The sequence below is a fragment of the Nyctereutes procyonoides genome, unplaced genomic scaffold (genome assembly GCF_905146905.1).
Source record: "Nyctereutes procyonoides isolate TBG_1078 unplaced genomic scaffold, NYPRO_anot_genome, whole genome shotgun sequence".
Lineage (NCBI taxonomy): Eukaryota > Metazoa > Chordata > Mammalia > Carnivora > Canidae > Nyctereutes > Nyctereutes procyonoides.
The window spans coordinates 3,422,242-3,441,837 of NW_026575117.1; the positions used below are offsets into that span (position 1 = coordinate 3,422,242).

The 19,596-nt window shown below is 57.6% G+C and overlaps 1 protein-coding gene across 1 annotated transcript in view; it reads right to left on the reverse strand.

The window, feature by feature from the left end:
- OLFML2B (olfactomedin like 2B) overlaps positions 1-19,596 on the reverse strand; it is a 35,021-nt gene that overhangs the window by 10,091 nt on the left and 5,334 nt on the right. The window contains exons 3-6 of the mRNA XM_055334163.1: positions 19,364-19,471; positions 7,467-7,643; positions 1,785-2,010; positions 194-706 (exon numbers count right to left, since the gene is read on the reverse strand). Of these exons, the coding sequence (XP_055190138.1) occupies positions 194-706; positions 1,785-2,010; positions 7,467-7,643; positions 19,364-19,471 (1,024 nt within the window). The remainder of the gene's footprint in view (positions 1-193; positions 707-1,784; positions 2,011-7,466; positions 7,644-19,363; positions 19,472-19,596) is intronic.

Here is a 19,596-nt window from a genome sequence, read left to right on the forward strand (position 1 = left end):
GTGTGTGCACGGGCTCTCTCTCCCTCCCTCTGTCTCTCTACCACCCACCACCGCCCTAGATGTTGTCAACACCCATCACTGGCCGAAGGCCAAACTCCACTTGCTTTTCCTTCTGGACAAGTCCGACCACCTGGCTCCTCTGTCCTGTTCCCTGAGCTGGGCAGGGCACGGGGGCCAGGCCGGAGGAACTCACCTATGACATTTCGGATGTCATCCTCCTCTTCGGGGCTTAGGGTGGGGCTGGCAGGGGCCGTGCCTTGCCCCGTGGCCACGTCTCTCTCTGGTGAGTCTGTTCGGACTGTGGTGGGAGGCACCGGGGCCGTGGGTGGAGCCTCGGTAAAGGCGCCCCCAGAGGCCCCAAGCAGGGAAGCCGAGGCCGAAGGCTGCTGGGTGGCCGAGCGGGCCACAGTGGTGGCTGGTACCTGAGTGGAAGGTTCCGGGCCCACCTCTGTCGTGGGACCCGGCACCACCGAGGAGGTGTGGGGTGGTGCTGAGACCTGTTCCACTGAGGCAGACAGAGTGGGGCTGGGGGTGCTGGGATCGGAAGGCGTGGCCAGGGCCGAGGTCTGCATGAGACTCATCCCGGGGGTGCCCTGGCGGGTGGCCGCCGGCCTCCGCGTGGCTGTGGTCAGCAGGTCGTTGTGCCTCAGAAGCTGATCTTCAATCAGCAAATCCACTCCATTGTCACCACTGAAAAACTCGTCTTCTGGGAAACAAACACAAGGTCACCGGTGATTCGGGGAAGGGAGCACGGTCGGATGAGCGAGAGCGGGCGGCGTCCTGGCAGGTCAACGACAGGGCTCCTCGCTTCAACGCGACGCCCTGGTTCGGAGACGGAGCCGGCTGGGATTTCCGAAGAGGAGGGGGCGGGGGGCAGCGATGGGAGGGCACTGGGTCTCCTGGAGGGTCTCGGAACAGACTGCCTCCGAGGGGCGCCCGGGGGGCTCAGCGGTGGAGCCTCTGCCTTCGGCTCAGGGCGTGACCCCGGGGTCCCAGGATCGAGTCCTGCACGGGCTCCCCCCAGGGAGCCTGCTTCTCCCTCTGCCTGTGTCTCTGCCTCTCTCTCTGTGTCTCTCATGAATGAATGAATGAATAAGGGGCTGTGTTCGAGCCCCACCCAGGCTCAGGGGCACCCAGAGGTCGGCCCCACCCATTCATCCAGCACGTACTATGGAGCACGCGGGACAACAGCGAACAAAACCAACATTCTCGCGCTCGTGTGGCGCCGACACTAACGTCAGGGAGAGGGCGCCTGATGGGTCTGGGGGACCGTGCGGCAGGGTGTGGGGTGTCCGGGGGGGCTGCAGTCAGGGATAAAGTGGTCACGACCCGGATGAGGAGCTGGCCAAGCAGCATTCCGGGCCGACGAGCAGCAGGCCAAGGCCCCGAGGCCAGAACATGCCTGCGGAGGCCGGGGAGCAGCAAGGCGCGCGGGAGAGCAACAGGCGATGTGGGGGGACACGGGAGCCGGACACGTGGGGCTCGGGGGCCCTGTGAGGACTTCAGTTCTCATGGTGAGTGAAACTGGGGCTGAGCTGGGCTGAGCAGAGAAGGAATGTGAGGAAGCCAGGCTCTCCGAGGACACACAGAGGGGTCACCACAATGACACGGAGTCCACGGCGTTCCGTCTGGGAAAACCACCATAAGGCACTGGGCCCGCAGCCCCGCGCGGGGCAGGCACGTCGGCCGTGAGGCCGCAGGAGGGGCGCGGCTTGGAGGAGGCGCATCTCCACAGCGCCCAAACCGCGACCCCCCGCCCCCGCCCCCTGCCGACCCCAACTCACGCTGCTCTTCGATGTCATTCTCCTCCTCGGGGTCCTTGGCCTTGTAGTAGGTGACGCCCCGGATGACGGTGGGCCTGGAGGCCGGCCGGCCGCGCAGGTGCACCTGCCTCTGCAGGGGCCGCTGCGGCCTCCCCACCTCGGGCGGAGCCAGGGGCCGCGTCTGCACCAGCTCGATGGAGTTGATCTGCTGGGACACGGTTTCTTCCTGCAGGAACCGCTCCTCATACTGCTCATCACAGGGGACACAGGGAGGTCAGGTCAGTGGTTAGCAGGTCACTGGTCGGCAGGCAGGTGGAGGCCATGCCGCAGCCCACACACTGCTCTGCATGCGGCACATTCGCCAAGGGGCCCACTCTCCCCGAGCCCTCCGGCGTAGGAAGGCTTTACCACTCCCCTGAGCAGGTTAGGAATCGGAGGCGCAGAGGGGTTATGTAAGTGGCCCAAGGCCCCACAGCAGGTCGGGGGACAGGCAGGATTTGAACCCAGGCGGTCTGGCTCCGGCAGGTGTCTCTAGCGTCCACGCTGGACTGCCCGGAGAGCGCAGTTCTCCTCTGAGCCCCGGCCTAGCGCCCAGGGGTTTCCAGGGAGGCCCCCGTGTGGACAACAGTGCCGGGGCTGGGACGTGAGGCCCGAGATGCGCACCTCAGGGTGAAGCTGTCACCTCCACTGTCAGAAGGAAAGGACCCAACCCTCCCCCCGCCCCCTGGTGCATCCGGAACAAAGTCCGAGGTCCGGCCTGGCACTTACACCCCTCGTCGGTGCTGGCCTCGGCCCAGCCCAGCAGCCCGCTCTCCAGCTCCGCCCTCAGCCCCAATCCTCGTCCTCCAGCCCCAATCTCCGTCCTCCAGCCCCCGGCTGACTCCTCCACCTCTTGGCTCCTTGAGCTGCGGGGCCTTTGCTCGGACTGCCTTCTCCGTCTGGAAGGCCGGCCCTTCTCCCCCCACCCCAGAGCTACTTACCCTAATCTACCCATTCCTCAAGGCCTGGCTAACATCTCGGGCCCTCGAGAAAATACTCCCTGAGCTTCTCACCCATAATTAGCCTCTCTTTCCCAAGCCCCACTTTTGCACATTGTGGCAGAGACGTCTGACTGACTACGCAAATCCCGTCTCCTGTTCCTTTCTGATGGGAAACGGGTTTTGTGGGCGTAGCCATGGGACAGCGTTCCGGCCAGTGGGGTATAAGTAGAAGTTGGTGGAAAGAGCTTTTGGAAAAATTCCTTAAAAGGGAGGCTGAGTCAGCTGGAAGGCATCTACCGTGCTCTTCCCAATTTGTGTGGCCTGAGATGTGGACAGGGTGGCTGGCGCTGAGCAGCCACCTTGTGACCACGAGGGGATTCTGGGGATGGGCATCCCTGACGGCGTCGTGCAGCTGAGTGCACCAGCCGAGGTCGGCCTGCTCCCCGAGCTCTTCTCCGTGAGACAGCAGCAGCCCCTCTACGTGAAGCACTGCGTGCGCAGCTTCTCCTCAGGACTGAACACAGCCTCCAATGGACGCCAGTCCATAGCCCCGTTACGGCGCCTTCCTGCCAGCCTGCTGCGGGCGTTATTTAAGGATGCTGTCTCTGTAGACTCTAAGGCACAGAAAGAACAGCAACCACCACTTGCTCATCTGTGACTCCTCTGAGTGGGCACTCCTCGATATTCCTTATGTTGGATTTTTTTTTTTTTTAGGCGATCTCCACTCCAACATGGGGCTGGAACTCAGGGAATCAAGAGCCGCATGTTCTACTGACTGAGCTGGCCAGGTGCCCCTGGTACAGTGAACTTTCAATCAGGACAGACCCCAAGGAAGGGGCTACATTTATGACTGGCACTGGGATCCTGTCAAACGAGGCTTTGCAGTAGGTGCCCGTGACCCGAGCACCTTGACGGCACCATGGCACCACCGCCAGTGTTCTGGTCAAGCAGAAGAGCCAGCCTGTGCTCCGTGGAGCTCTGCCCAGGGTCTGCCCTCTGTGTCCACGGTGTGGCGGGGTCTCTGGGTCCTGCCTGGGTCCATCAGGTCATGTACCCGCCCCCCACCCCAATCCAAATTCACAATCACCCACCCCTGAAAATAACGAACTTTGGGCACAGGCCCTGTGTTCAGAGGCCACAGATGGGTCCAGCTCCTGGGGCGGTGGCTCCGCCAGGGACGTGCGAAGGGACCTAAGGGCAGGCCCAGCCCCGCTCTCAGGAAGACTCTAGAAGCCGAGTGATGAAGGGGGCAGCTTCCTATTGCCGCCTGAGCCATGGAAGCCCCCTTCTCACCACGAGGAGGTGGGTAAGCGCCCGTCAATCCCGTTACTCCAGACCCCGCTGAAATGCACCCAGAGAGCAGAGCCTATTGGAAACCAAACCTCTGTTCCCAGATGCCCAGTGTCCTGAGAGTCGGACCTTCAGGGTCACAGAACATTCGCTGGCAGAAATGCAGCCATCTGGCCAACTTTCTCGCTGTGCACAGGAATGAGCCAATCGGGCTCAAGTTTTGACCTTAAAGATTTGGCCTGGAGAAAGCCCAGTGTCACTCCCGGCCATGCCCCCAGCCTGGACCGGTTTCCCCGCGACAAACAAGCCAAACCAGGTGACAGAGCAGACATAGCAGCTCCTTGCTCCCGACACCACTCCTGCAAGGCCGGAGCCCGTTTCCGCCTGCCTCCTACGGCCGGGGCCAGAGCGCTGCCCAGAGAGGCCTGGCCTGTGCCGGGAGAGCCCCCCACACCCGCTGCCTGCCCCTCCCCAATTCCCATTTCTTGCTGGGGAGGTGACCTCGGCCAGAGACGCAGGGATGCGTGGCCACGGCGATGAGTCTGGTGAGCACGCACGATGCCCAGACGCATCCCTTCGTACCCCAACAATGGGGCACGGCAGACGGCACCACCCGGACCTTACGGATAAGAGGAAAGGGGCTCAGGGTCACTCAGCACATCGGCTGAAGGTCAATCAGCGAAGGGGCGGGTTCGGGGCCGCTGTCTCCGGAGCCTACCCGCCGGCTTACACGAAGCCCCGCTGCCCTAACCCGCCTGCCACCCGAAAACCCGTTGACATCCCCAAGTCCACAGGGCCCCGGTCTGGCGGGTGCCCAGCAGACTTGGGGATCTTCATTTCCCACCGGGGAAGGAGGCTGGGCGGCTGACTCGAGGCCCCGGGGCGTGCCTCAGAAGCCGTGGGCCCGCTAATTGCCCGACCCCGGCCTCCCCCTGCATTGCAGAAGCCACCGTCATTTCTCCATGGTCAACCCCAGGAGCTGTCTTTAATTCCCGGCTCCCTGGGACAAGCAGGAACCGCCGCTGCTTCTCCCAGCCAAGGACATGGAGCAAGACCATGGCAGCCTCTGCCAGAGAACATATAATTTCCTTGGATTCACTGGCGACGGGCTGAGCTGGGCGGCAGCTGCCCCCACCGAGCTGTGCCTTCCTCCCTCCGTTAATCCAAGAGTCTGCTGCATGACTTCAACTCCTGGCGGCCCTGGGTCCCCGCTCCCACCCTGCCTCTCCTCTCCCAACCCAGCCCCGGAGCCCCTTGCCAACCCTCCAGGCAGCTCCGGGCGAGGACCCCTTTGCAGAGAGGCCACCGACAAACTGCCATTTGCCACCCCGAGAAACCCCAGGATCATCTAGGAGCCCTGAAGATAACCACCGACCCGGGCCCCCACGTGCCCCTTCCTGGCAGGGGAGGAGGATGCCAGCCTGGGGCCTCCTCCCCTGCTCCCCCCCACCCCGGCCCTGGCGCTACCCCCACCACCCGGCTTTGGGCGGATTGCGCTAACTTCAGCAGTGTGATGGATGGGGATTTTAGGAGGGGAAAGGGCTTTGCTGAGCAAAGAGAAAAAGCGTTTGGTGTGTTTGATTTGGTTTACCGTTCGCCCTCAGGAAAGAAGAGCTCGGTTGCTGAACATACCACATAATGCATCATCAAGACAACAGCCGAAATCGCCAGCTCAGCCGACGGGGAAGCTGGACGCCAGGGAGCACAGGGGATGCCGGCCTCCACGGGGCACCCGGCCAGCAGGACGTGCCAGATGGGCCGGGATGCGAGCCGCCGGGCCCCGGGTCGGGGGAGAGGGTGCCTCCAAGGTCCCTTCCAGCCCCGGTATCCTCGGCTCTTTGGTTTATAAGCTCCGATCTGTTCAGGGATGACCCACCCAGCAGACTAAACACACGCTTCGCAGCCAGCCCGTTGGGGGGGTGGGGGCACACAACTCAAGATGAGAATAAATATAATTGTTGAAGAAATATGATACGTCCCAAGGAGCATCAAACTAGTCATCATGGGCAAAGCCAGAAAATGATTGGCCTTGCTTATACTTAGTTTCTGGTTTGGAACTGGTTCTACTGGGAGCTATGCGCCGGGCAGGGTGCAAGCTCCGTGCTGCCTTCGGGCTCTCCAGCCTCCAGAGTCCCCATCATCCTACCTTCGGGACACACGTGTCCAGGGTCGCCCCGGCCCACAGCTGCTGCCCGCCTGGCACCACTCTGAGGAGTTTCCAAGAGTCCCAAGCCCAGGCTGACTTGCCCCGTTGCCGCAGGTCCTCGTGGCTCAGGCAGCAGAGTCCCGCGTAGCAACGCTCAGCCCTTCCCCCAAGTCCGGGTGCAGAGCAACAGCTCAACGGCAATGTGTGTCCCAGGCCCTGCTCCCCACGCCCCTCCTACCCACCACGGCCCCGGGATGGCACATCTGGAACCCAGGTCCCGCCGCCCACCCGAGCCCTGGTCCGGCTGAGGTCAGCCAGGCTTCCCTCCACTGCCGTTTGCCCCTGGTTCCTGGGACCCTCTTCCAATGATTCACCCAGACCCGCGCCCTCCCCGCGTCTCACACTCAAGTCCGGCCACCACACCTGACCTGCTTCCTCTTCCACTCCTCTGCGTTATCTCCCAAAGGATGCTACCTCTCGGGCAGCAGCTCAGGCCACAACCACCCCACGTAGTGGGGATTAACGCTCAGAGCCACTAGCACATCAGCAGAACCGAGCAACTGAAGCCAAAAGAAACGGGCACGAACATGGGGGCCTTGGTAGGCAAGGAGGCCGTCGGGCGTCACTCCAGACGCCTCGGGACAGCATCCCATCGCACACACGGGGACCTCACGTCGGGATGCGACCGGGAGGGGAGAGACAGGGGTCTGAGGCCCCCCGGCCACCACTTCCCAGCTAAGTACGGCCTCCCGGGAGCCTTGCCGGGTGTGTTTCCGCATCTGGAAAGTGCGGGCTGATCCGGGCCGGCCCGCCTGCCTGAGCTGCCAAGCAGGCAAAGCAGCCTACATGTAGCGCCGGGAGTCGTGGCGCACACGAGGCCCTTCACGAATGTGAGGGCCACAGAGCTTCCCGTCTGCAAACTGGGGCGCCGTAGAGCGCGGGAGAAGGGTCTCCCCTTCTCCATAATCGTGCCAGGACGGCAGGAGCGAACCCCAGTGGCCCAGGCGGCCGGCACGCACGCTCCCCCAGGAGGCGGCTGCGGGGTGGGGCAGGCACGACGGAAACAACAAGGTCTGGGACTCAGGAGTCCTGGCTCCAACACTCACGCGCTGAGCTTCTCTGGGCTCCAACATCAGGTACCCCGAGTCACCCCCCGCCCTGTCGCCGCGAAGATGAGACCACGGCCGTGAAAGAACCAGAAGGTGCAGAGCTCGGTGGCCGCGTGCAAGCCTGGCAGGGTGCCCCCTGGGGGCTGTGCCCCTGGCTTCCTGGGAGCCAGGGCCGTACCTCTGGGGGTGCGTAGGCCGCCGCCGCGTCCCTCTGCAATGCCGCGCGCACGTCCGGCATGCCGTCCAGGATGCTCTCCGAGCAGTTCTCTTTACTTCGCTTGCTCATCTCGGTTCGAATTTCTTCCATGTCTTCCTTGATTTGCTCGTTTTCCTTGGTGAGGTTTTTAGAAACTTCCTGAAAAGAGAAAAAAATGTAAAACAAAGGTCCTCTAGAGCCCTAGAGTCAAGCTGGAGGCCGCCTGCAGCTCGCTTCTGCTCAGAGCTAGAGGCACAGAACAGGCTGAGACAGGGTCCAAGAAGCCACTGGGGTCCTCGAGTGGGTCCAGCCCGGTGCTGAGGGCCCGTTCCAGAGCCCAGGCAGTCCCTGTGGGGCAGCACGGCTCCGGTAGGTCCCACTGCTGGAAAACCCCCACGGCTTTCCTAAGTGACATGCCGTGTCTCCGGGTTACTAGGACACGTGCCCTCTTTCCTATCATTTGCACACAGTCCATGCACCCGTGTCCAGCGATGACGAGTATTACAAAATATTCCACTCGCTTGGACCCCATACATGTGAACCAGTAGCTCAATTAATCAAAGAAGGGTTTTTTTTTTAAGATTTATTTATTCATGAGACACAGAGAGAGAGAGAGGCAGAGACACAGACAGAGGGAGAAGCAGGGAGCCCGATGCAGGATTCGATCCCGGGATCCTGTGATCCTGATCTGGGCTGAAGGCAGAAGCTCAACCACTGAGCCACCCAGGCGTCCCAAGAAGGGTTTTAAAAAGCAATTTTAGAAGAGGTGGCCAAAGACATCTACTTAGTCTACTTTTCTAATGAACCCAAACTATTCCACGGCACTTTAAAAGCATCGTTTACATAGAAAACCCATAGCCTGGTTTCAAATTCTCCTATTTACCCATAAAAACTGTTTCCCTAAATGAACCCTACTTGGCAAATTAACTGTGTTCCAGACCCGGTTCATACTGGAAGGGACCTGGTACTTTTCAATTCAGCCAACACTGGTGAGCACCTCCTGTGTGGCTGCGGTACAGAGAGGTCCCAAACAACACTCCCTCACAATACCCCCGGGGTGCTTGCCCTGGGGCGCTGGGGAGATAGCAACTATAACTGGGGGAAAAAGGGCCACACAGCAGGAGGAAGATGACCAAGCACGCTGGATTCTGCGAGTGGCAAGTGTGAAGCTTATGGGGTTCAGAGGAGGGAGGGACGGGCGAGAGGCAGTGTCCGAGAGGGGGTGACGCTGCATGGTCTGCACCAGGGACAGTTATGGACAAGGCTCAGAGGTGCCCTTTCTCCTCCGGTTATTTCGAGAGAAGTTTACTGCACTGAGATCCAACACTGTCCAACTGTGGCCACCATCCTGTGAGTTTTTGTTTTATTCTTTAAAAAAGATTATTCATTGGGACGCCTGGGTGGCTCAGCAGTTGAGCATCTGCCTTTGGTTCAGGTCGTTACCCTGGGGTCCTGGGATCGAGTCCTGCATCAGGCCCCCTGCAGGAAGCCTGCTTCTCCCTCTGCCTCTGTCTCCGCCTCTCTCTCTCTCTGTCTCCCATGAATAAATAAATAAAATATTTTTTAAAAAGATTATTCATTTATTTGAGAAAGAACATGAGCAAGGGGAGAGGGAGAGAGAGAAGCAGACTCCCTGCTGAGTAGGGAGCTGGATTTGGGCTCCATCCCAGGACCCTGAGATCACGACTGGAGCTGCAGGCAGATGTTTCACCGACTGAGCCACCCGGGTGCCCTGCGTCTGAGTTTTTAGATGTGATGTTCTCCTTGAGCCCAGGAAGCAACGATGTAAAAGGATGCACTTGCTTTCTGTCTTTATCATACAGATATGAAGAGTGTAAATGCTCAGATGTTACCAGGCACAGCCTGGGAAAGCCAAGGTAGTTCAGAAGGAGGTGTCTAAGTATCTAGGGAGACAGTAACCCCCAGACACCGAGGCTCCAGGGGCTTCTATAAGGGCTGCCCTGAAGAATCTGCTAGGGGCTTGTTAAAACTGACCGGACCCCAGAACCACTGGCCATGCCCTTCTGGCATTTCATTTCATGGCGGATTCTGAGCACTGGAAGGGCTTGATGGGTTCTGTGGGGCTCAGGCCAGGCTCGCCTCTCCAACTTGCACACAGTTAACCATGGGAGATGAAGCCCCAGAGAAAGAAGTCTTCTTTCAGGAATACCTGGAACCGGGCGATTTTTGACGAGGTGTTATCAGGGGCAGTCAGGTGCAACGGTTAAGAGCACGGATTCTGGAGGAGAGAGCCCGGCTCACACGTCCACGTTATTGCTACTTCTCCCATCTTGGGCTCATCAAACTCCCTGTGCTCCAATTTCCCCAGGGGTGCGACGGGGTAATACTGGGGCTTTCCTGATGAATTCTTAGGAGTAAATAAGTTAATATACATGGAAGTGTATGGGCCATCCAAAGTGGTTATTATCTTTCACAGGATGTGACAATTGGGGTTTCGAGGCCCCTGGAGGATCCCAGAACTCAAGCATGCCTCAGAGGCCCGGAGGAATGATGTGATTTGTGATTTGATGAGAAAAACAAAAGTGGCGGAGCTAAGCCCAGCACCCAGGCTCCTGGCCCTTGCTTCCAAGGCTCACTCGGGGGACCACTAAGATCTCAGGGGTGTAAAGGGGGGAGTCCTAGCATTCAGTCAGCTCTGGAACACAGGGCAGGGCCCAGCAGAGGGTCCGTGAATATTTCAGTGTGACCTCAGGGTCTATGAGAGGATACACACGTGCTAATGCAGAGAAATGCGGATCGAGTGGACTCCCAGCAGTCCTGGTTATGCAAAGTGTGGTGACAGGTGAGCTTGGGTGGGGGCACCCTCAGGAACTGTCAGGAATGGAGCCTGCCCCCTCCCAGACCTGCTGGGTCAGAATCTGCATTTTAACAAGACCCCCCCGGGAGATCCACATACACATTCAAGCTTGAGAAGTGCCGCCCTAAAGGGAGAAAAGCTCGGGGGCGGGGTACACCTGCTGGGAAAGACGGGCCAAAGTGTATATAAAAGAGGCTGTTTTACAGGAGCTAGAGCTTTCTGGGGCCAAAGGAAAGGTGCCTGGTGCCTTCGTGGGATTCATGCATTTCTTTTTTGTCTGTTTTTAAAGACTGTATTTTCAAGTCATCTCTACAGCCAATATGGGGCTAGAATTCATGGCCCCAAGATTGAGTCGCACGCTCCGCCGACTGAGCCAGCCAAGCGCCCCCGCGTTCACGCGTTTCCGTACGTCCACCAGCTACCTGCTGAGAGCAGGGGCCAAGCACCTATCTCCCCCTTTAACGTCCAACATCCTGAGACACAACGCAGCTCAGCAGGCTCAGGGGTACCGGGCATTACTTCGTTAACGCATGGATGTGCTCTGAGCTGGGCCCTAAGAGGCTAAGTGTAAGCCACAGCGACCAGGATCCTGCTCCGACGGAGACCACCCTCCACGAGGGGATGAAAGCAGCAAACAAGAAAGCACCAACTGGCGAAAAGCCAGAGGTCAGACGACACTTGCAGCTCTGGAGGCGTCAGCAAGGCCCGTGACGCAGTCTCTGGGGTGGGGGCTGAGGTGTGGCCCTGGGACCCCACGCTGCGTGGACCCGCGGCTGGGGCTGCACAGTCGTGAGACTAAGACCAGATCCCACCTGGTTCCCGAACACCGTGCAAGAGCAGCCTGGCCTGAGCACTCAGTGAGGGGCGAGGGGGGAGCCCCACAGCTTCAGTCCTGCCCCTCCACCTTGGGTGCCTAGGTCCCTGGACGGGCTGACTTGCAAAGCCCCAACACCCTCTGTGATGCTGGCGAGCAGCCATCATGCTGGGTCCCACGGAGGGGCCGACACGGCCTGCCCCCTCCCGGAGGAGCAGTACCGTGTATTCCCCTTTGCGGCAACGGCACAGCCTGGGCCGCCGGGACAAACACCGGCGACAGTGGCAGCACCCTATTGGGCGGCCCGGCCGGGCCAGCGGCTGTCCCCTGGGGCAGCAGCGGCAGCTGCCCTCCTGGGCCACCTCCGCCCTACGGGGCTCCCCTCGCCCCCCTCACTCCAAGACCTCCCTCGGAAGCACAGCGGATGCCGCCCACACGGGCACCCCTGCTCCTGTGCTGGTGGCACAGTGAACCCCATGACCTCACGCCCTGGGCTCTTCCCCTCGGGGGCTGCAGCGGCGACTGCGTGGGGCGTGCAACTTGGCTCCCGGGCAGTGCTGGCGAGGGGGCAGGAGGCTGGCAGGGCGCCTACCCGGCAGGGCCACCTGGCCCCCACCAAGGATCCTGCTATTACGAAGAGGAGGCGGGAGAGGGGGGAAGAGCCAGCGGGCAGAGGGCTGGCACAGGAGGCCGGACGCGGCACTTAAAGATCTGAGCAGAGCCAAGGACCTGACAGGTGTTCACATACCGGGGGCGGGGCGGGGGGGGGGACACGCGGTTGGGCACTGGGCACGGGAGGACGCCTGCGGACAGCAAGCCCACCCTGCAGAGGGGGACAAGCACCTCATGCTCAGTGCAGCCCGGTGCACAGACACCAGGGGCAGGGTCCCTGGGTGCAGGGGACAGGACGGAGGTGGAGGTGGGGTGCAGCTGGCACGCAGCTGGTCAGAGCTGTGGACGGTGTGCAGATCGGCAGAATGGGTGTGGGGGGAAGGGGTGGGGGCGGCCGTTCCACGGTACAGACCGTGTCCTGACCTTGTCCAGCTGTTGGGCGAGTGCACGGGAGGCTGGGTGAGACCGTGCAGCAGCGTTAGGCCGAAGCGCTGGGACTGGAGGGAAGGCGACCACGGCGCAGAGCTCTGGTGGCTCTCTGTGGTCTGCTCCCCCGACCTGGAAGGGGCTGGCGCGGGGGACTGGTGCACACCACCATCACCGCCACAAAGCAAGTGGAGGGAGAAGGAAGGAATGAGGACGCCCACCTCACCAGGCTGGGCGGAGAAGGAACGAGGGGCTGCAGGTGCAGTGCCGGGCACAGGGCGGGACTGGAGGTGCCCAGGAGGAGCCAGGGCCGGCCCTTGAGAGCTCAGAGCAGATATGCAGGTGGAAGAGGGGAAGTGAGCTAAGGATTGGCGGGTCAGGCGGGAAGGAAGGCCAGGACCCCCCCCCAACACACGCCCCCCCCCCCCCCCCCCCCCCCGGCCTCCAGAGGCTGCTGTGTTGTAAAAAGACACCCTGGACCCCTGTGGGGAGACGAAGCCAGGCTGCAGCTGGGCCAAGCCTGGGCGCCAAGTCCTGCAGCAGGCACGTGTCCCCACATCCAAGGAGGCCACCTGGCCCCCATGCTCCCTGGCTGGATGTGCCCAGGGCCCGACGCAGGTGGCAAGCCTGAGGGTAGAGAGAACGGCCTTCCTTGAGAGGGTGAAGTAAGCATGGAGCTCGCCAGGTCCTGGGGCCTCAGAGCTGCCAGCGGCCCGCCTGCCCTTCCCCCTCGGAGCCCTCCAGGACACAAGCAGGACCAGGTGGCCTGGGATAGCCAGCCCGGCCGACAGCTGTGTCCAGACCCTGGTGAGAGTGCTGGAGTGTGAGAGGAGCTAGACACAGCCGGTGCTCCGGCTGGCAGGAGAGGCCGGGCCCGGCCCCAGCCTGGACCACAGCTGACGGAGCAGGGCAGGCTTGCCTGGGTGCCGGGGCCACCAGCTGCGCCTTCAATCTCTCCCCCAACCAAGCAGCTGGTGAGCATCTAGTCCCCCTCGGGCCTGGGGCCCAGACGCTGAAATAAAGATGACACAGGCTCAGGTCGCCCTCCACAAGTCAGCCTGGGTGGCCAGTTGGGCAAGAACAAGAAGTCCCAGGGCCTCTGACGGTGGATATACAACCTCATCCAAGGCAGCCACGAGCTGTTCCCAGGACAGTCCGCTGGGCCAAAAAAAAACCTTGCATCCCGCGGTGACAAATTAGATTTGAAGTACATACGACCCCAGGAGAGGGAAGACCGTACAGTCACTTGAACTCATATTCAGGTGTAACCGAATTAAGTAACATTAAAGCTGAAATGTATCTCAGAAATCCCATCTCCAAGGCCTTCCCCTCTCCAAGGTGACAGCACTGTGGTCGGACAGGGTGGGCGACCCTTTTCTCCAAGGCCGCAATTGAGCACCAGAGGCGTGAAATGACTGTCTCGATGAGCCTGGAGGGCGGCCAGAGAGGGGAGGCCTGGCAGCAGACCCTTCCCCTAACTGCCAGCCAGGTCTGCGCAGATGAGAATTACATCCTCCTATTAGCTGGTGAAAAGATCTATCCCCCGGAGTCAGGAGTGCTCCTTTGATCTTGCCTTTCAGTCCAGAAACACAAAGGCCCACCAAATCCTCAGGTTTGAAGGAGAAGCCCCAGCGATGTCTGAGCCAGCACATTCTGGGGAGCAGGCCAGTTCCGAGCCTGGTAAATACATCACAGGCCTTAAATCTTACTTGGACACAACGCTATCAGGAGAAAAGGCTTCAGGTGACACACAGGGTTCCGTGGTGACCATCTGTGCACACGGACAAGCTTTGAACACCCCAGCAGATAAGTGGGAAACAAAGAGAAGTCACACGCACCAGACGGGGCAGGGCTTCGGCCACAGAAATCACGCTTCGGAGGCTCGTAGGCAGGCATCTGTGTTCAGAGCACGGGCTATGCACCCCCACACACGCAAAGGCACATGTGTACACAGTCATACGGGTGTCCAAGTACTTAGAACACGGTCAGGGGTGTCCTGCAGCTACGTGGGGTGGGGCATTTCTTCCCAAGGTTTGCCATTTGTATGGGAATGACTTAATCCTACTAAAAGCTTGATGCTAGGAGAGATCAGCCATCTGTCCCTCGGTCCTTTTCTCCATAATACATCTGCTCCTGGAAGCAGTACTTGGGACTAGGTGATATACCCCACGCCTGCATCCCGCTGCCTTTTGAGTCCAGCCCTAGGCTCGGGCAGCCCACAAGTCTTCGGGTCTCTGGGTGCCTTAGGGCTCAGGGTAAAAGTCCTCTCAGCCCAACCAGTGCAACAAACACGGGTGTGCCCTTGCCTTCGGAAGCTGCAGGTTTTCCTTCTAGACTTCTAATTCCCAGCTCTGCGGGCACCTGTTCCGTGTAGCCGCCACCCCCGACTGTAACGCACACGTGTGCTTCCTGTACCTCCTTCCCCTTCCCAGCCTCTCCCAGGAGATGCTCAGCCTTAGTCACCCCATTAGAGGCTCGCGGCCTGCTGGCCACCTGTCACATCTACTGGGACCAGGTCCAGAGGAGCGCACGTGGGGTTTCAGGCCTCCAGCAGGTGAAGAGAAAAGATGTTTTGGGGGTTAGGTCTCTGGAATCCAGTGAAATGGCCCTAGTCGGCTACGCTCGCCACACTGACAAAAACTAGAAAGCCCGACAATACCAAGTGCCGGCAAGGATGCGCGTGACACCTTCATCCCCTGCGGGAGGGAATGGAAACTTGCACCAGCGCTTAGGAGAAGGGCTTGGCGGCCTCCCCAACGACTGAAACCAAGCACACCTAATGTCCCGGTAGCTCCATCCCCACTCACAGAGCACAGAGAAATGCCCACACGCGTGGGCAGGGAACACCTGCAGGGGTGTCCGCGTGCAGTGAAGCTCCCAGGGTTAGGGTGAACGGCAGGGCCGAAAACAGCCCGTCGCCATCCTCAGTGGAACAGATGGACAAACTGTGCTGTGTTCATACAATACAATGTACTACACGGCAGTGGAAGTAAATGAACTACAAGATGTAAAACAACATAAGTAAATATTTTTTAAAAATTGAAGAGGGGCTCCTGAGTGGCTCAGTTGGCGAAGTGTCTGCCTTGGGCTCAGGTCATGATCCGGGGGTCCCGGGATGCAGCCCCGCATCGGGCCCCCGGCTCAGCAGGCAGTCTGCTTCTCCCTCTGCCTCTGCCCGTCCCCCCACTCACGCTCGCGTGCTCTCTCAAATAATAAAAAAAACTTTATAAATAAATAAGTAAATAAAACACAAAATTGAGGGGCAACCAGCTGGTTGAGCCAGCGAAGCATATGACTCCTGACTCACTGTGAGTTCGAGCCCCAGGCTGGGTGGAGAGATCGCTTAAAAAATATAAAATCTTAAAAAAACGGGAAAACAAAACTCAGTGAAAGAAGCCCACCACACATACACAGGGACATAAAATTCTATATATTTAGGATTCAAAAATAGATAAAACTATGTATTAGGGATGCAGCCTTAGATAATGAAAATGTTTAAAAAAAAAAAACAAGCAAGGAGGGGCACCTGGGTGGCTCAGTGGTTGAGCATCTGCCTTTGGCTCAGGTTGTGATCCCAGGGTCCCGGGATCGAGTCCCGTATCAGGCTCCCTGCATGGAACCTGCTTCTCCCTCTGCTTTTGTCTCTGCCTCTCTGTGTCTCTCATGAATAAATAAAATCTTTAAAAAAAAAAAAAAGCAAGGAAGGTGATCAGTATAAAATTCAGGGCAGAGGCTCCTTTGGGAGGGGTAGGGAGAGGACATGCGGGGGCACTGAGCTATGTGGAGGTTACGTAGGTATCTGCTTTGTAATGATTTAAGCTGTATGTTCCTTGCTTATGTGTCATTTTCCATAATTTAAAATAAAAGCTTAACCAAAACCACCCCACTAAGCAGAGCTCTCAGAGCCTATTTTAACCAAAAGGTGAGACTCTAACAGTTTAAATTTTATTTCTCTCTCTTTCCTTCCTCTTTCATCTGCAAATGGAGTTTCCATTTCTACATACATACCAGGCGTGGGTGTTCACACGTGTGCCCGCTTCTACTGCCAAGCGCTGATCCTACTCTGGGCAAAATGCCCCTCCAATCTGACCCCTTTGTCTGGTCTGACCTCCAAAGCACTCCCCCTGGGATTCCAGAGTATCCAAAGACCCAGAGCAGAATTCGCTTCCATTCCTCCTACAGGGCCCAGCTGGAGGAGTGTTTTTTCCATTTACCCAGCATTGTGCCTTTTCAGTGACTGCAGACTGCAGACACAGTCAGCTAGCCCGAGCCAGGAGACAGAGGCTGGATGTCACACCAGGAGACGATGCTCTGCTCTATGGGCCCGGGGCCTGAGCCCATCTGTGACATCTGTGGCACCACAGCACCTTGTAGCCTTGGATGGCCTGCTTTGGGGAACCTTTCCCTCTACACTCTAATCCCATTTAAGAGGACTCATGGGATACAGCCACAGTTCTGCCTAGAAATTCCCTTGGAAGACTGTTGTTTGAAGCTCTGGTTAGGAAAAACTGATGCTTCCAGGGCAGACAGCAATGACTCAAAGCAACTTATGGGGTTGATTAGAAAAAGCCTTGGCCCAAGAACCAGGAGGCCTGAGCTCCTGCCTGCACCTCCCTAGCATCTAGGAACAAATGTGCTGAAGGTATACGGGGTGGTTTAAGGCCATAACTGCTACGTAAGGATAGGGGATGGTTATCATTAATCGAAAGGGCCAGGTTTTGCTACTAAACATACCATGGTTTTGACAAAGAGATCACTCTCAAAAAAAAAAAAAAAAGAAAATGAAAAAGAGATCATTCTCCTTGACGTAACTGAGATTGGTTTTGGCAAAAATCTAGTTATTGTGTGCTTACCCAGAAGACACCATCCTGCTGGGGCAGTGGCATTGCACCAAATTCACCCACTAAACCCACTCCTATCCTCTGCCGGCAGGAGAGGATCACTGCTCGACAACTCTGGAAACAGACTACAGCCCTTGAACAGAGCTCCCTGAGGCTGAGCACCTGACCGTGGCCTCACGAGCACTGTGCTCTAACCCCCAAGCTGACTTTCCTAATCCGTGTTCCTGAGGGAATGAAAACCAAGCTGGCCGCCAAGATCAGGTGAAAGCTATCAGCCCTGTTCCCATGAAAACGCACCCCTTTCTTAAAGGGAGCATCGCACATTCGGATGGCTCTGCGGCCAAGGGAAAAAGAACTTTCCCATTTCCAAGGTTGACGTGGTTGCTGGCTATTCATCCCTTTTGAACCCACTTGAAAGAATCAGAAAGTGGTTTTAAAAGGGAGAAAGAATCCCAAGCCTGGATGAAGTCTGTTGGTAGTAGGATGGTGTTGACCACTTCCAATCTCTTCACTCAGGCTGTCAGTGTTGGGGAAGGAGAGAGTGAAGATTAAGCCACGTTCTCTCGGGAAGCCCCCTCGGGAAGGGCGGCTGATGTGGTCCTGTTGGCCACCTCGAACTGTCTATAAAGCTCAGGTTCCAGGGCCCTGACCCTTCTCATCAGACATGGCAGCTGAAGTGACCGTGGGCCCACCAACCCCCCACCCTGAGCTGAGGGCCGTGTTCAGAAAACACTCATCACAGCACTGAGGGGGTCAAGCCTCAGGATGGGTGGACAAGAAAGTGGTGTTCACTTTCTGGGAACATTTTCTAGAACGTAAGGAGGGTGCTGAAACCAATCTTGGCAACAGCAAATGTTTCATCATCCAGGTCCCAGCCCCCCTGGCAAAGCAACAGGGAGACACCGCCCCCACTCACTCCGTGGTCCTACCCCGAGCGCCTTGTTTTATTTAACCTCACAAAGCATCTGCAAAGTGACTGGCTTACACTTCATCCCCTTGGCAATCGTACAAAGCAGACAGGGCACCTCTCCCACTTTACAGATGGACAAAGTATGGCAGCGGTACGGCTGTTGAGCAGCAGCAAATAGAGCGGCCCATCTGTCCTGACGCCTAGTCCGGCAGGTGCTCTTTCTGCCAAACTAAAGGGCTTTACCTTTTTCACATCCTACAGCTGCTAATCACCGGTGAGGGAACCCCAGCTCCTCCAGGAGAGACCCCCAATATTTTCATGAGGAATAGTGGTATAGCTAATCATTCCGTTATTAAGCCTAATAATAGTCTAAAAATTAAACAGACCTAATTTTTTGAGTCCCTGTTTCAAGTATCCGTTCAAGAACTGGGTGCCAGTCAATGACACGTACCCATAAGCTCCTTACCAATAAGGCTGAGCGGTCATTGTTCCCCTCCCGGGGACTAAGTGGCTTATCTAGGTTTTAAAGCTCATCAGAGCCATGAAACAGTGTGAACATTACTGTCGTGTACTGTCCACCTCGCACCACCACCCCACACACCAGCCCCCCAAAACCAGCCATGTGTGCGTCTCCCGGGGGGCCCATCAGAAACATGTGATGTCTGCCTGGGAAAACTACGCTGCTAGTCCATCCTTCCAGTGGGTGAGGGGCTGGATATTTTCTAGTAGGGACTATTGTTTATTAATAATCATTTTCATGTCTTCTTTCTTTAAAGTGAATTTGCGGTGGATTACCACACAAACACACACATACAGAGACGGACAGCAGAGCGGTCAAAATAACCAAACCAAACCGAACCAGAAGAAGGAATTGCCAACCGTATTTCCATAAGGGAGATGCCACCACCTTAAACTTCTAAAACTAGAAATAAGGTGCCTATTATTGTGCTTTTATATTTCATTTAGCTCTGAGTTCCCTGGATATCAAGGTAAAAACAGAAATACATTGGTCACAGGGTTCTTGCATATGAGAAAAAAAAGGTGTTTACATTTGACTGATTGTCTTTATCATCAAAAACTGGGCCTGATTTTGAATGGGTGTTTTACGTATGTTTTGTCTTTCCAAAGAACAAGATGCATTAAGTCCAGTTGGGACACGCTTTCCGAAAAAATATCGTGGGAAGTTTGATGCACTTTTGGGCCTGATCAAGAGAAGGATATGGAGGGGCACCTAGGTGGCTCAGTCAGTTAAGCATCCGACGCTTGATTTTGGCTCAGGTCATGGTCTCAGGGTCCTGGGATCAAGCCCTGCGTCAGGCTCTGTGCTCAGTGGGGAGTCTGCTTAAGGATTCTCTTGCTCCCTCTCTCTCTCCTGCTCACGCTCTAAAATAAGTAAATAAAACCTAAAAAAATAAAAATAAAAATAAAAAGGATACAGAAACCCAGAACCTTCCTTACCTCCTCCAGTTTATCCATCCGCCCCACCAGCTTGGTAGTTACGGAATGCAGCTTCAGGAGATCCAGGCCATAGAAAGCTCCTTCCAGCATGTCTATGATGGTAGAAAGCTATGAAACAGGAATAGGGGGTTAGTCAAGAGCGGGGGTGTAACAGACCCAGGATGAGACATTTCCCGTCAGCCCCCCATGCTGGAGGCTCGACAGGGAGGCCAGTAGCCAGGAGCAGAGAGGTG